General features: G+C 36.7%; 1 protein-coding gene across 2 annotated transcripts in view; it reads right to left on the bottom strand.

The window, feature by feature from the left end:
* Positions 1-13,522, bottom strand: part of CWF19L2 (CWF19 like cell cycle control factor 2) — a 68,960-nt gene that overhangs the window by 36,332 nt on the left and 19,106 nt on the right. For both annotated transcript variants that reach the window (XM_080342140.1, XM_080342141.1), the window contains exons 9-10: positions 10,739-10,835; positions 9,367-9,456 (exon numbers count right to left, since the gene is read on the bottom strand). In XM_080342140.1, the coding sequence (XP_080198266.1) occupies positions 9,367-9,456; positions 10,739-10,835 (187 nt within the window). The remainder of the gene's footprint in view (positions 1-9,366; positions 9,457-10,738; positions 10,836-13,522) is intronic.

Below are 13,522 nucleotides of genomic sequence, written 5' to 3'. Positions count from 1 at the left end.
AAGATTGAAACTAGTAGTTTGCAACTCACAGTGGACTGTTATAAGTCCAGTGATGTGCCTGGTAATGGAGAAAACTAAAGCAATTAAGTTTAACTTACAATATTATTGGATAGCCACATAACCTTTCAAATACAACTTTAATTAAGAAAAAAAGTCTAAATAAGTAGTTTGATATTTTAAATTGTTAGCTACACTTTGAAATGGTGAGTCACTTAACCGTGCCATCAATGAGCTGCTGTAGGTATGCAATGAAAGAATTTTTTTTTAAATGTAGTGATTCAATGGCTTGTTTCTATAGCAAGAACATCTGATAGAAAACACATACACTCAGATGATAAAGAAGAAAAGTATGTTGCAGCATGTTGTTAAGTCCACCAATTTCATTTTCATCTTGTCAAATACAGAAATGTAATAGTCAACCGAGGTGTTAAGCAGAGGTTCAGCATATGTAAATAAAAATGGCATTTACTTAATTAAATATAAACATTTAGTAACAAGTAAATTAAAAAGTCCAGTAAAATTATTGCAAGAAGTTTCAAAAATGTTCAGGCCTCAATATACACTATTTAGAAAAGAGATTTACCCTAGCTCTGCCATATGAGTTATTTTCAGAGACTATGATCAGAAAAGGTACTTCTACAAACAGATTAACTCAACCAAAAAATAGTATTCAGGCATATGAGAGCACTTAATAATGCATTTTTATTAGAAAGAAAAGTAGTCCAATATGAAAAAAAATATTATTAAAGGAGTATATGTAGAAAAGGATCTTCAAAAAGAAAAAGCAGATGAAGAATGTGGACAACTAGATGCTGCAGAACAAAGATTCAACTGTGCATCCTTTTCAGCTTCTGCTCATGTATATCCACACCCTCAAGCCATTATCACTGCTGATATTTTGGAAGACATCAGAAGACAAACGAAGACTGGAAAAAGCAAGGAGCCTATAACATCATCTTCCCGAGACAGGGAGCACGGAACGGTGACGCTGCTACTGACACTGGTGCTGGCACTTCCACTTCCACTTCCACAGCCGTCACTGCAGCGCCCGGGAAGAACCTCTGTAAAAATCTCATACACACAACTGCACAGCTGGAAGTGTCTCCTTATCCAGATGTGCTGGCCCAAAGCCAAATGTCTCTGTTCCTTTCAGAAGGACGGCTGTCCAGTGTAATTGCTCCCCTTAAACAGCCTATTTCTGTAAAACATTTCTGCTTTATGTTGGTAGCAATGGCTAATGAGACCTAACATGTAATTACGCTAAAGACCAGGTGGTCCCAACAGTCACTGGTTGATCAACGTCTCTTTTCAAAACCTCACTCTGAACACAACTATTTTGTTTCATTGCTGAAACATACAAAATACATTGTTAATTTACAGTTCACACTTTTATAAATGGTTTTATGTGTAAATTATTTTAAGTCCAAACAGGTTTAATAATTTACCTAAACTGTGCAAGGACCAACAGAAGCATGAGCAAGGTTCTACCTCTCCACTTCATGCTGACAGGATCTACTGCACCAGAAAGGCCTTCCAGGAATGCCTTTGCTTTGGTTTTAGCTCGGGGCTTGTGGGGTGTGAAATTTGATAAGAAAACCAGAACTTACTCTGAGAAAACACAACAAAAGGGTAGATAGAGCACTAAAAAGATGCAGAAACTCAACACATTATTAGGAGAAAAACAGAGCTAGAAAAAAATGACAGCACCAGCTGTAAGTGCTGGATGGCACTTGGATATGGTTTTTGCTTCCAGTGTCAAAGCACATTCCAAAGCTTTTTTATTATCAGTTTGAACTCTAAGGAAGTTTTATCCACTCTGCCCTTTATGTACTGAAACCAGTAAGATATTTTACATCAGTTAGTTAGAAACACAATTTCTCCAGTACTTTTTAATTGCAAAAAAACATTTCCTGTAAATTACATTCAGGAAGTTAAGATGTTTTGTCTTAGTACGTTTTATCTTACAAATAATTGTGTAATCATCTCTTACTGACATCAGCAAGAGTGTTCAGGAAATATACTCACCAGAATCTGCATATACCCATTATTTTTTAAAAGTACAAACTAATGGTATTAAAGCTGTTGTGCAAAAGTATGTCCATGTTATTATTCTCTGTTCCAGTTAGAGATAGTCAGCTATTTGTACGGAATATAAACTTTATGTTGGTAGCAATGGCTAATGAGACCTAACATGTAATTACGCTAAAGACCAGGTGGTCCCAACAGTCACTGGTTGATCAACGTCTCTTTTCAAAACCTCACTCTGAACACAACTATTTTGTTTCATTGCTGAAACATACAAAATACATTGTTAATTTATGGTTCACACTTTTATAAATGGTTTTATGTGTAAATTATTTTAAGTCCAAACAGTTCCCTGTTCCAGTTAGAGATAGTCAGCTCTTTGTACGGAATATAAACTTTTGGTGAAGAAAGGCACAGCTATCCTGCAGATGAGATTAAAGTATGATGGAACAGCAGGAATTGGAAATTATGATGAGCTGAAGAGATCTGAGAGTAAACAGGCCAAGAGCCATCTGCTGCTGTATCTCCCCACCATCTGAAGTTCCAAATGAAATCACAGATTTTTATTGTGCATTTAGCAAGGATCATTAATCCCCAGCATCCTAGTTCTTATACAAGTGTCTCAGCTGTATTTTTGTGAGAAGCAGTTTTAAACATTTTTTTTAAACTTTTCTTTATCGTAAGTCTAAAAGCATTACCACAACTGTATAGAAGTTCTGCATTGGGCATGTCACAATGAAAGCCACTCAACCAGGTGTTATTTAAACATATCACAGGTAAATTGTGACAAACAAATAATTTTTTTTGCAGGAAAATACCTGTGTTTATAGTCTCCTTTCCCAAACCTAAAACTAAACATGCTGGCACTCCTGCAGTTTTGAGTGGTAATTTTCAGGGTGCTTTGGGGTTTTTTTGTTTGGTTTGGTTTTGTTGTTTGTTTACTTGTTTAAAAAGAAAAAATACCCACACCTCATAAGCATTGATGATTTTTCTTCTATTTCTTTCACTTCCTATTCTGAAGTATCAATTACTATCTAAATTTTACATGTAAACACACCACTTTACCTTTAGGTAACTTTTCCCAAGGTATTTTCAAAAGGGCCAATCGTGAAAACACATGAAAAATAAAGAAACACTCTCAATTTTCTCTATTATCATTATTGGAACCAATAGAATATTATTTCAGGTTTGTTCCACAACTGATTGCCCTCAGCTACTCCTAACATCATCTGGTTTGCTTGTCTCAGGATAATATCTGTGCTGCAAATAATTTCTCTGGATAGAGATCCAGTATGTTCTGTCCTGTCTCTCTTAAGACAGAACAGTATGTAACGGTATGCAATGGATGGTATTTTACCATAAATAGGATTTGAGGTATAAGCTGAGCTGTTGCATTCAGTTTCCTTTCTGAAAAACAGTAGGTGTTACTTCTTAAACAAGAAGAGAAAAACAAACAAACAAACAAACTTTTATACTGATCTAGGTTCCCCAGAATTATTTCTCAGTCTGGACTCTAATGCATCTCTGGGATCCAAATGAAACACCTGACCTTCAATACATCAAAATTTGTGTTCAGATGCAGTTTGTAAGAGGTGGTGTTGGAAATGTAATCATCCTTATTATTTATACTTGGGAAGAGTAATTTTAAAAAAAGCAGAAGCATTTGAAGTATGTGAAGCTCTTGATATGAAGAATGGTTTCACTAAAAGACAAGCCCTACTTATGTCATAAAACCAGCTAAATTAACTTTTCCTTGCATCTCTATCTGAGATGCAAAAGCAATGGAGACTGTTACTCTTACAGAACCAACAGGTAGCCAAGAAAAAGCTTTCTCCTCTAAAGCAGCATCATGTCAGTCAGTTGCCAACTGTAAAGTGAAATACAGTGCCAGCCACAACTGAAGACTATGGCTCTAGTGATACCTTTCATGCCCAAGACGCTTCACAGAAGCATCTACATACCCCTCATTAGACAAGCTTCAGGAGATTGTTCATTGCTCTGTGTTGAGAAATATATATATCTGGTGGAATAAATTTATATATTCTATGCGTGCATATATGTGTGTATATACATATATACATCTATCTCAATCATTGTTTTATTCCTTATGCTTTAAATATATTTATTAAATGAATCATACTAGTCTGAAGACTGATGAACTTTCATAGGAAATTCCCTTATTCAAATGAAGATTTGCTATGCTGAAATCATTTGTGTTTTCCTTACAATTTCTCAAAAACATGACAGAAAAGCCTGTATCTGTTCATACTTTTCCAGAACTTCACTCTCTTATTTTAAATACTCTATATTATAGTTTATCCTCTAACATGTTATTTTGCTCTAAGTACCATCTTCTACTTCTCATTAAATTTTGCATTGATTTTGCCTTTTAAACACAATTCATCATTATTAAGAACTGCCTCTGGCAACTGCTCAGCAGAGACTACTTTCTGTTTGCTGCATACTGATTAAGTGCCATGGAACAGGGTAACAAGCTTAGGGTTGCGAAGCTTTTCTTATAGGCCAGATTTCACTTAGAATTCAAAACAGTTTTAAAAGATGTATATACTTCATTCATCCACCACCATGAACTGAGTCTAGATTTACTTAATTCTGTATCATGTCAATATATTTTCTGATTAAAAAAATAAACACAGTTAAGTTTGTAGCAACACAAAACCAAATCAGTTTTCATTTAGCAGATTTGACTCTAATTCTTATGCAGAGACCATACTGAATGAAGCATGAGAAATAATAGAAAACATTCTTGAAAAAATTGAAAAAGGCAAAGCACGCAAATAATGCACATCATATATTATTTAGAATTGCCATAAAGAACACCTTCTACATGCAGATTAAAACATAAAAGCAGCTATACTGGATCAAACCAAAGGCAAACATTCCTTCTCCAGCAGTCACCAAAAGGGAATGCCTGATGCAGAGTACAAAAGGAAGGATGTCTCCAAGTAACTGTGACTCCCAAGTTGAGAGCCACACATCATTCCTGTACAGTCCTCCAGGGATTTATTTTTCATGAACTTGTCCAGTCTCTCCTAGAATCTACTTAAGCCCTCAGCACCCACAATATCCTGGAGCAACCATTCTGGGAAGAAACACTTTTTTTTCCACTTGTTTTCAATCTGCCTTTTCAATTTGGATTGGATGATCACTCTATGCCTCTTCCAACCAAAATATTCTACATTCTGCCTCTCGCTTATTTAAATTTTACCTCCCAATTTTTGTACCACCAAAAACCACTGCAAATGATGTGCTTCAAAGGAGTGCTAATGTTCCAAATATATTTTGTTAAGTAAATATACAGAATAAAAGCATAAATTTCATCAGGTATGGCAGATGTTGACAATGGCAGAGGTAACATCCTCATAACCGATGCATTCAAATCAAGAGCTGTGTAGCACTGTCAGATAACAGAAATACAAACTATACTAGGGCTCAAAGTGAAACTTTGCTTTTCTCAAAATGCCCATGACAAATAAGACACGAGCATCTGAATATAAGCATCATTTACTTCTATCACAAATGAAATTAAAATATTTAATTCAGGCTTAGTTCCTTCATGCAGCCCAAATTCCTCTTTTGCATATTCTCCCCATTTTTTTATTTCCATAGACCCTGAAGGTTGCCTCCTGCTCAAACATAAAGACAAAACAAGCACATTTTAATTCATTCTTTTAAAAAGGGTCTTTGCATATGCATTCATTGTAGTTGTATAATGTGTATTTAAGCACAGTAGCCATTAAGGCCTCAAATTTCACTTAACAGATCGTTTAACCGTAATCCTAAAATTTATAGAGCCACAGGCTTAAGGCAGCTTGCAGTGAACAACAGGGGGCTCTACCCAAGCGGAGACACCCACGCAATGTGCGACAGCCCCACCACACCAGTAACTTCTGTCTACAGATGTCCAGGGTGCTACATGCACCCAAGGGGACACCTCTCTCACTGGAGCCAAGCACACAAAACCAGCTGACACACTCCTGCATTTTGAACTTGGTGCTTTTAATCATAGATTTTCCATTTACAACGCATATGGCCTCTGCCCCGTGACAGGCATCTAACCCAATGAGCCCAAAGTCAGGCTTGTTCAGTGTCTAGAGTGCCTTAACTGTTGTTCCAATCTGATTTCATGTTTCAAACTGGAAATATTTGGATAAAAATGTTTATTTAATGTTACTAATACTCAAAATAACCTGTGTTACACTTAAGGATATCAGATATTAGCACCTTTAAAGGTGCAAAGAGACGAAATGTTAATCAATCTACCTTTTATCTCCCACTATCTTCCTGTCTGTGCTCTCCTAGCACAACTAACTAGGAAAATACTTATGATAGCACACCACATTGATTTCTTATATACGTGTGTGTGTGTGTGTGTGTGTCTATATAAATATATATATATACATATGTTTGTATTTATTTATAGATACAGATATTTTATCAAAAAAATAGCTACACGAAAGAGGTAGGAAAAAGTGCAATTGAGAAACTAAATATTTAACATGATGTGGAAATGATGTGGTGGAAAAAACTCAACAACTTCAGTGAACCACTATTCCCAAACAACACTCCCTAGTATCTTTTGTGAAATCCCAAAAAAACAAGATAACAGCTGCTCATATGCCTTCAGGAGGAATATACATAAAAACTAACCTCTTTAAATATATATAAAAACTCATCTCTTCAAAAAACCCACACATATTATTAAAAAATTCATATCTCAATTCAGGCAAAATAATTCCATTTCTAAAGCTACTCAAAAGCCACAAACAATTTAAGAACAACCCAATAAATCTTTGGCTTTTCTGTGCTTTTGACACATGGAAGGCAGTTGAAAACAAATCAAATGTTAGACAGGCAAAATGAGGGCTGGTAGTGCAAAAAAGAAATGTTTCAATAGTTGTGAAAAATGGTTTAAGACAAAGTTAGTATTTTTTTTTCAGTTTCAAGAGAATCCAAATGTGTTTTGGCCTATACTGAATTTTAATATGGTATGACTTCATACACAGAAAACCTATACCTTTATTATTTGTGGGTGTTCACTTCATCTAACAGAAACATAAAAAAATAAAAAAAGAAAACAACAATCCTCTTCCTCAAGGAATTTTTTTTGCTATAAAATTACCCAAGTGGGCTTACTTAGGATGCAACTATGGACTTCTCTTCTGCTCCAGTATCTTTTACAATTTTCTTGCTACTCTCGGTTCAAAAGATGTACACATCCATACTTTTTGGCTTCTTTCCCCTGGAAATGTCTACTTTCAACATCTAAATGAATCACAAACAGGAGGTCTTAAGGTTGACTTTGGCCAAAGCAAAAACTTGTACTGTAACAGTCTTATCAGGATCTGTAGGCATAGTGAAATATATCAACTGATAGACACAAAGATTTAAACACCAAATGTAGGTATTTGTGGATATGAAGTACAATTTTAATTCCTGCTGTTGCTTGGGGTAGAATTGTTGTCTAAATCAAACAAGCTATAAAAGCTAGTTTTGCCTCTATTCTCACTTACAAACAAAAAAATAAATAAACCCAGGATTTAAGCTGCCACTTTACAGTCCCTTCAGTCTATATTTTCTTGATCACTTTAAGGCAGAACAAACCAGCACCGCTGCCAAAACAATTGATTGTGTCCTCTGTACAAACCCCAGCTGCCCCTGCACACCCCTTGTACTCACATGAGTCTTCATTCAGTCACACAGGGAACTGAATTGGGAAATTGATCCACGTTCAATTAATCAAGAAGGAAAAAAAACCTTCTTAGGGAGATGCATTCAGAATTGCCTTCACTGCTTCCTGACTTCTCTCCCCAGTTCTCCCAACAGAAATTAAAATAAGGAGAGGCCACATTTGAGGACCTTTCAGTATGACATTGGCCACACTGCTCCCAGGAACCAGAGACAGACCTGCCTGAAACAAAATGCTGCATGTTTGGTATTGGTAGCGGAGGCAAAGCTATCAAACCTTGGGATCAATGGGACATCCTTTTGGGAAATGACTTCTGTGGAAACTGCTTCAGGTATCGTACCTGCAATACACCCGGCTGAGGCTCTCACTTGGGAGGTCAATGTTCTAGAAAGACTGATTCGTACAGTTTCCAATACACCTTGACAAACTGGCCTCTTTTATGTTCTGAGATGGTTTCTGAACATCTGGGCTGTTCAGACACAGTGTGATATAGCTGCCACTTGACACCTAGGAGTATACATTCTGCTTGTGTCTCAGTAGCCCCAAATCACTTTGAAAGTGTAAAACCAGTAAGTTGCCATGAAACAGGCACAGGCAAGGCATATTCATAAAGACAAGACAGCAAGCCTCTAAAATGTACAGGAAGACCTTTGCGCTCTGGAAAGCAAGACCTGGCAGTAATTAAAACCCAAATGACTTCAAATAAACGTCAAGGTTTTCACCATCATTTGAGGAGTCTGCCAATTTAATGCCACCCAAAGAAGCTGAGCAACTTTACAGCAAGCTGTAAAGAGGCTGATGCTGTTCCAGCATGACACAGTTCAAGAGCCAGCCTTTGCAGAATTACCAACATAAGCTGCTGTATCTGCAAGAGCCGGTTTGCATTGGTAAGCCATGGAAAGTCCAAAACAGCACGACTGTCAGCAGACCTGGCTCTCACAAGCTAAAGATTGTTTCTGCAAGACAAATGAACTTCAACATAAAAACAAGCATTCTGAGATGAACAGACCTAAAAACCAAGCTCCTACATCTGGAGTTATGTAAGACGCTGATCCTGAGCATCAGAGAAAGACAACGTGGAACTCACAAGGGTAGACATTTTGCTACTAAGATATTTCAGAAAGAAAATTGGTGTCAAATTGAACAACAACATCAGTTTTTGCCTAAAAGTCTCCTCTCTGACATGAGGACAGACCTCATAAAAGAAGATATAGACTGCTTCCTTATAGCTATATCGAAGTTGGTATGGAAGATTACTATCCATTTCTTGAATATCAACCACTCTTTGAAAACACCATTTGAAGCAGCGCCAGCTTCTTCAGAGACAGCAGAACTACCTAACAGCCAGCACAGTCAACACCACAACACACATCAGTTTTACTTTTAATGGAAGATACATAACATTGCAGAGAAAATATTATCAGTAAAAAAAAAAAAAAAAAAATCCTTTGGAAGTTGTTAAATTACAATGGAAAAAGTTTTGTTTACCACCAAAAAGTATAACTCAATTTGAACAGTAATTCACCTGAAGTCACACCCAATAATTTTCCTAAGTACGTTTCTCTGTTGAGCTGGTACCCAAATTATACTATTGTGTTACCACAAAGAAAAGAAGAATATTTTCTCCTTACCTCTCTGCCAGACTTAGCTGGAACCTGCCCTTGAGCCTCTCTCAATTTGCGAGCGTTATCAAGTTCTGCTTGAAGTTTTGAAGCTAACTCCTACAAACAAAGTCATAGAACTCCATTAGTTTAACCATTTAAACTTTTAGAGACTTTTATATCAGAATTAACTATTCATTCAATTTCTTTATGTTTTGATATATTTTTTAAAACTCCAATGACATAAAAGATTTCAAAAGGACAAGATTTCTAGAAAAGGTGTATTTGTTCAAACTTTGTAAATCTAGATACACACATTTGTGTCTAACGTCTGTGGAAAAATAATTCATAATATAAAATCAGTTAGAAAAGAAAATATTTATAAAATGGACACTTTCTCCTAACAAAACTGAAATTATGTGACAGGGGCATTGACAAAGACCAACACCATATCCTAATCCAGCAATAAATTAATATACCAGACATCCTAAAACTTCCCACAAACCAAAGAATCAATGGCTCTCAGGAAAGATTAATTTGGCACGTGAAGGTGTAACATGTCTTATTTATCACTTCTTAGTGATGCAGATTTCAGTGCAAATACTCTGTCACAAGAGGCTGCTTAAACAGGTGCACTAAATTATTTTTTTTAAAGGCCCATAGTGATAGGATCCACTTCTATAAAATGTTATTTTACTATACCCTTCAAAAATCTTCAGCATTACTTCCTTAAGAGCAGTAATTCAGAGCAAGCACTTGTAAAACATGGCTTCAAAACTAACAGACTTCGACCTTGTTATAATTAAAATTTTCAGGCAGTACTACTGATGGCAACCAAATCACTATGGCCATACTTAAAGTAATAAAAACTATATACTTCCAGAGTTTAGAGTGTTCCAAAGGATTGAAATTCTTGTTCCTTCAGATCACTGTCTGAAACAAGCCTCCTGAAACAACATTCAATATTTATATTTCCATAGCATAATAAGCAGGCTTATAGAGCAGTGCTACGGACCTCAAGCACCGACTTGTGACAAAGCTGATGAACTAACAGAAGTTCCAGACACTGTCTACCTTGTAACACCGGGAGCTTTGAAGTTTTCACCTGCTCCCTGCATAATAAAAAGACACTAAATCCTATCAAAAAAGACAGATAACAACGGGCTTTGGCTATGCTAGCTAGCCTGCAAAACCTGGGGACCCAAGTCCCCTATTTGTCTACAAAGCATTGCATTTAAAGCAGAACTTATAGTAAAGTAGTATCTTCAAATCCTACCCGATCAAATTTTGCAGGAATATGTATATATATACACACACATACATATATATATTTAACAATTAAATCACTGTGAACTTTAAAGAAAAATTTCAGTAAATTATGACAATTTTGCAAAGATATTACCATGTCTCCCATGAGTTCTGCTTTCACAATCCTCGCTCCCAGTCTGTTCATCTCATCTTCACTAAGGAACCGAGGTGGCTCATCCTTTGATGTGTATCTGTAAAACACCAGCAGCACTAAATCCATAGAAAAACAGTGTAGTATTCACCTGTGAAATTAAGCATTGTATGTCTACTGTACTGGTACATATGCTCCTATTGTCAAATCAATTGATAACAACATATAATAAAAACATATTTGCAGTCAGAAGTTGCCAAGACCTCTGAAACCACAAAGCTTGAATAAAATTTTTATGAGCTGGGTTTCCTTTTACTTTTGATATCAATTCAAATGAAAAGCACTATCTAGGAAGACTTTCTCTGCCTGAAAAAACAGTCAAGAGCCAGTAGCAGGTGTAAGCAGACAAAAAGCAAGGAAAAGAAGAACAGAAAGAGTAACTTAAACCCACTCTAATTCTCCTTTCTGGCTTTAGTCATGCTTTTACTTTTCAGCTCCAGCAAAAATGACCCATTTCCCCGTTCTTCTCCTGTACACCAAATGGCTTTCCAGCTCTCGAAAACTACCTAAATGCTCATACTTACCTGCTAACAGTACAAGCTTTGCTTCAAAAGATCTTATGGTTGGTATGGTAGAGTTTCCATGAAAAATTAACTGGTACTGTTTTTAAAATACAAAGTCTCCCTAAAGAAGCTACAGAAAGTAAGACATATTATAGTATTGTACTTTAATATTAAAAGGCCAGTGTATGAGTTCTTACAATAATAAATAAGGTCTCTAAGAATTATTGCAAAGTGGCATCAAACAAGTTTGGCTCTTCTTCTCTAACCCTAGGAAAGACTAAAACCAACTAACTCTTAGAAGTAAAATATCGAACACAAAAGAGACAAGAACACAGTTATGATATTGGTTCCTGCTATTAAAAGAGGGAGAGACAATTTCACTCTCCACTCAATATGGTTAAACCCTGTAGAATTTGAAGAATGAGAGAACTCTGACGATGGAATCATCTTTAACTGCCAGATCTCCCCAGCCCAGAGGAAATTAACAAAGTTACTTCTGCCTATTTTGAAGATGCCCAATCCAAAACCAAAAAACTCAGCAGAAACATCTACATTAACTTCACCAGAAACAGAACTCTCAAAGAAGTAGTTCTCACTTCTCCTTAATCCATATTTTTCAAAACAAGGCAGACTATTTCAGTTAAAAAAATACTTCATACATCCTTTTTTTAAGCAGTGTTAGTCCTTGATTCATCATCTGAACTTTTTGAGACTATAGACATTATTTTCATTTGCTTTTTATCTTGTCTCAGATCAAACTCTGAAGCAGTCACATAATTAAGTGGGATTTTCAGCTGGATGGACTTTTGCTCTGGGGAGATCCCCTGGACATCAAATCAGTACTTTTAATTAACCTGTGTCATAACTTTGATTTATAGGCTGAAGAAACTCTGTGTTTTAGAAGAGATAAAACTTAAAAGGTAGATTGCCAGCATGAGAGATGAGGAACTGAACCAGCAACACCTATTAATCCAAACCTTCACGTCAATTAACATTTACTTTTTGTGACTGACTGACAACACCACTGAAAGAGTACATGTACTACAAGACTCGAAACTTTGGGAAGAAAAAGAAAGCAGCAGTCTATAAATTATTCCCGACAGATAACTACCCCACAGAATCAAACCTAAAATGTTCCAAAAGTCAGGATTTTTGATAAAATTCTGCAAAAAAGATGACAATTGTCACTGAAAACAATAGGAAAATAGGTCATACACGATCTCAAACACACAGAAGCTTAGGAGTTAAGAGTCAGCTTAAAGAACTTGGAAATAAATAAGTCAATAAGCAGATGCTACATGGTTTTCCAGACCTAAGTAATCTCCACTTTACTAATAAATCAGCTCAGTAATTGTGTTGGCTAAGAAATATAATTAAAATAACAAAGATTATGCACAATTGGGTTTAACAGAACTAAAACAGAAGACATATGCAAAAGAAAATATCAGCTAAACAGTTTCTGTGCTTAGTTCTCTTCTGTGAGGAAAGGAATTACCTTTTCTATCACAATAATTGAATTCTTTGAACTTAAATAAGCTAACCACTTCCATACACAATCTAGTTTCCCAAAACTTGCAGCTCTGCCCAGTTAGTCAGCATTGCACTTTCTTCACGTGGTAAGCAAAAGCTAAAAGGTACAGGTTTTGTACTTGCAATTAAAAAAAAAAAAAATGAACCATCATTTTTTAACAAAAAATAATAACGAGACAATGGTATCACTGACTTGCATTCAATAGTTACACGTTCTACTAGGTCTGGCTAGGATGGAGTTTGTGTTCTTCATAGCAGCCTGCATGGTGCTGTGCTTTGGACGTGCCTGGTGCCGGTGTTGACAACACACCTGTGTTTTGGCCGTTGCTGAACAGTGCTTACGCAGCCCCAAGGCTTTGTCTGGTTCCCACTGCACACCCCAGCAAGCAGGCTGGGTGGGCAAGAGGTGGGAGGGGACATGGGCATGACAGCTGACCTGCACTGGCCAAAGGGCTGTTCCAGGCCACACAACTCACGCTCAGCACGGCAAGCTGGGGAGCACAGTCTTGGCAAAGTGGCTGCTGCTCAGCGGCTAGTGGGCATCAGTCCACCCACGGGAGGTGGCGAGTCACTGACTGCCTTTCTACCACTTGGCTTTGTCTCTTTCCTTCACTTGTTAAACTGTCTTTATCCGGTGCAGGAGTCTCTGTGCCCCTGTGGCCAGGAAGGCCAATGGTACCTGGGGAGGATTAGA

This window comes from Nesoenas mayeri (genome assembly GCF_963082525.1).
Source record: "Nesoenas mayeri genome assembly, chromosome: 1".
NCBI classification, from domain to species: domain Eukaryota; kingdom Metazoa; phylum Chordata; class Aves; order Columbiformes; family Columbidae; genus Nesoenas; species Nesoenas mayeri.
Note: the sequence above shows the minus strand (reverse complement) of the source record. Positions and strands in the feature narration are given on the sequence as shown.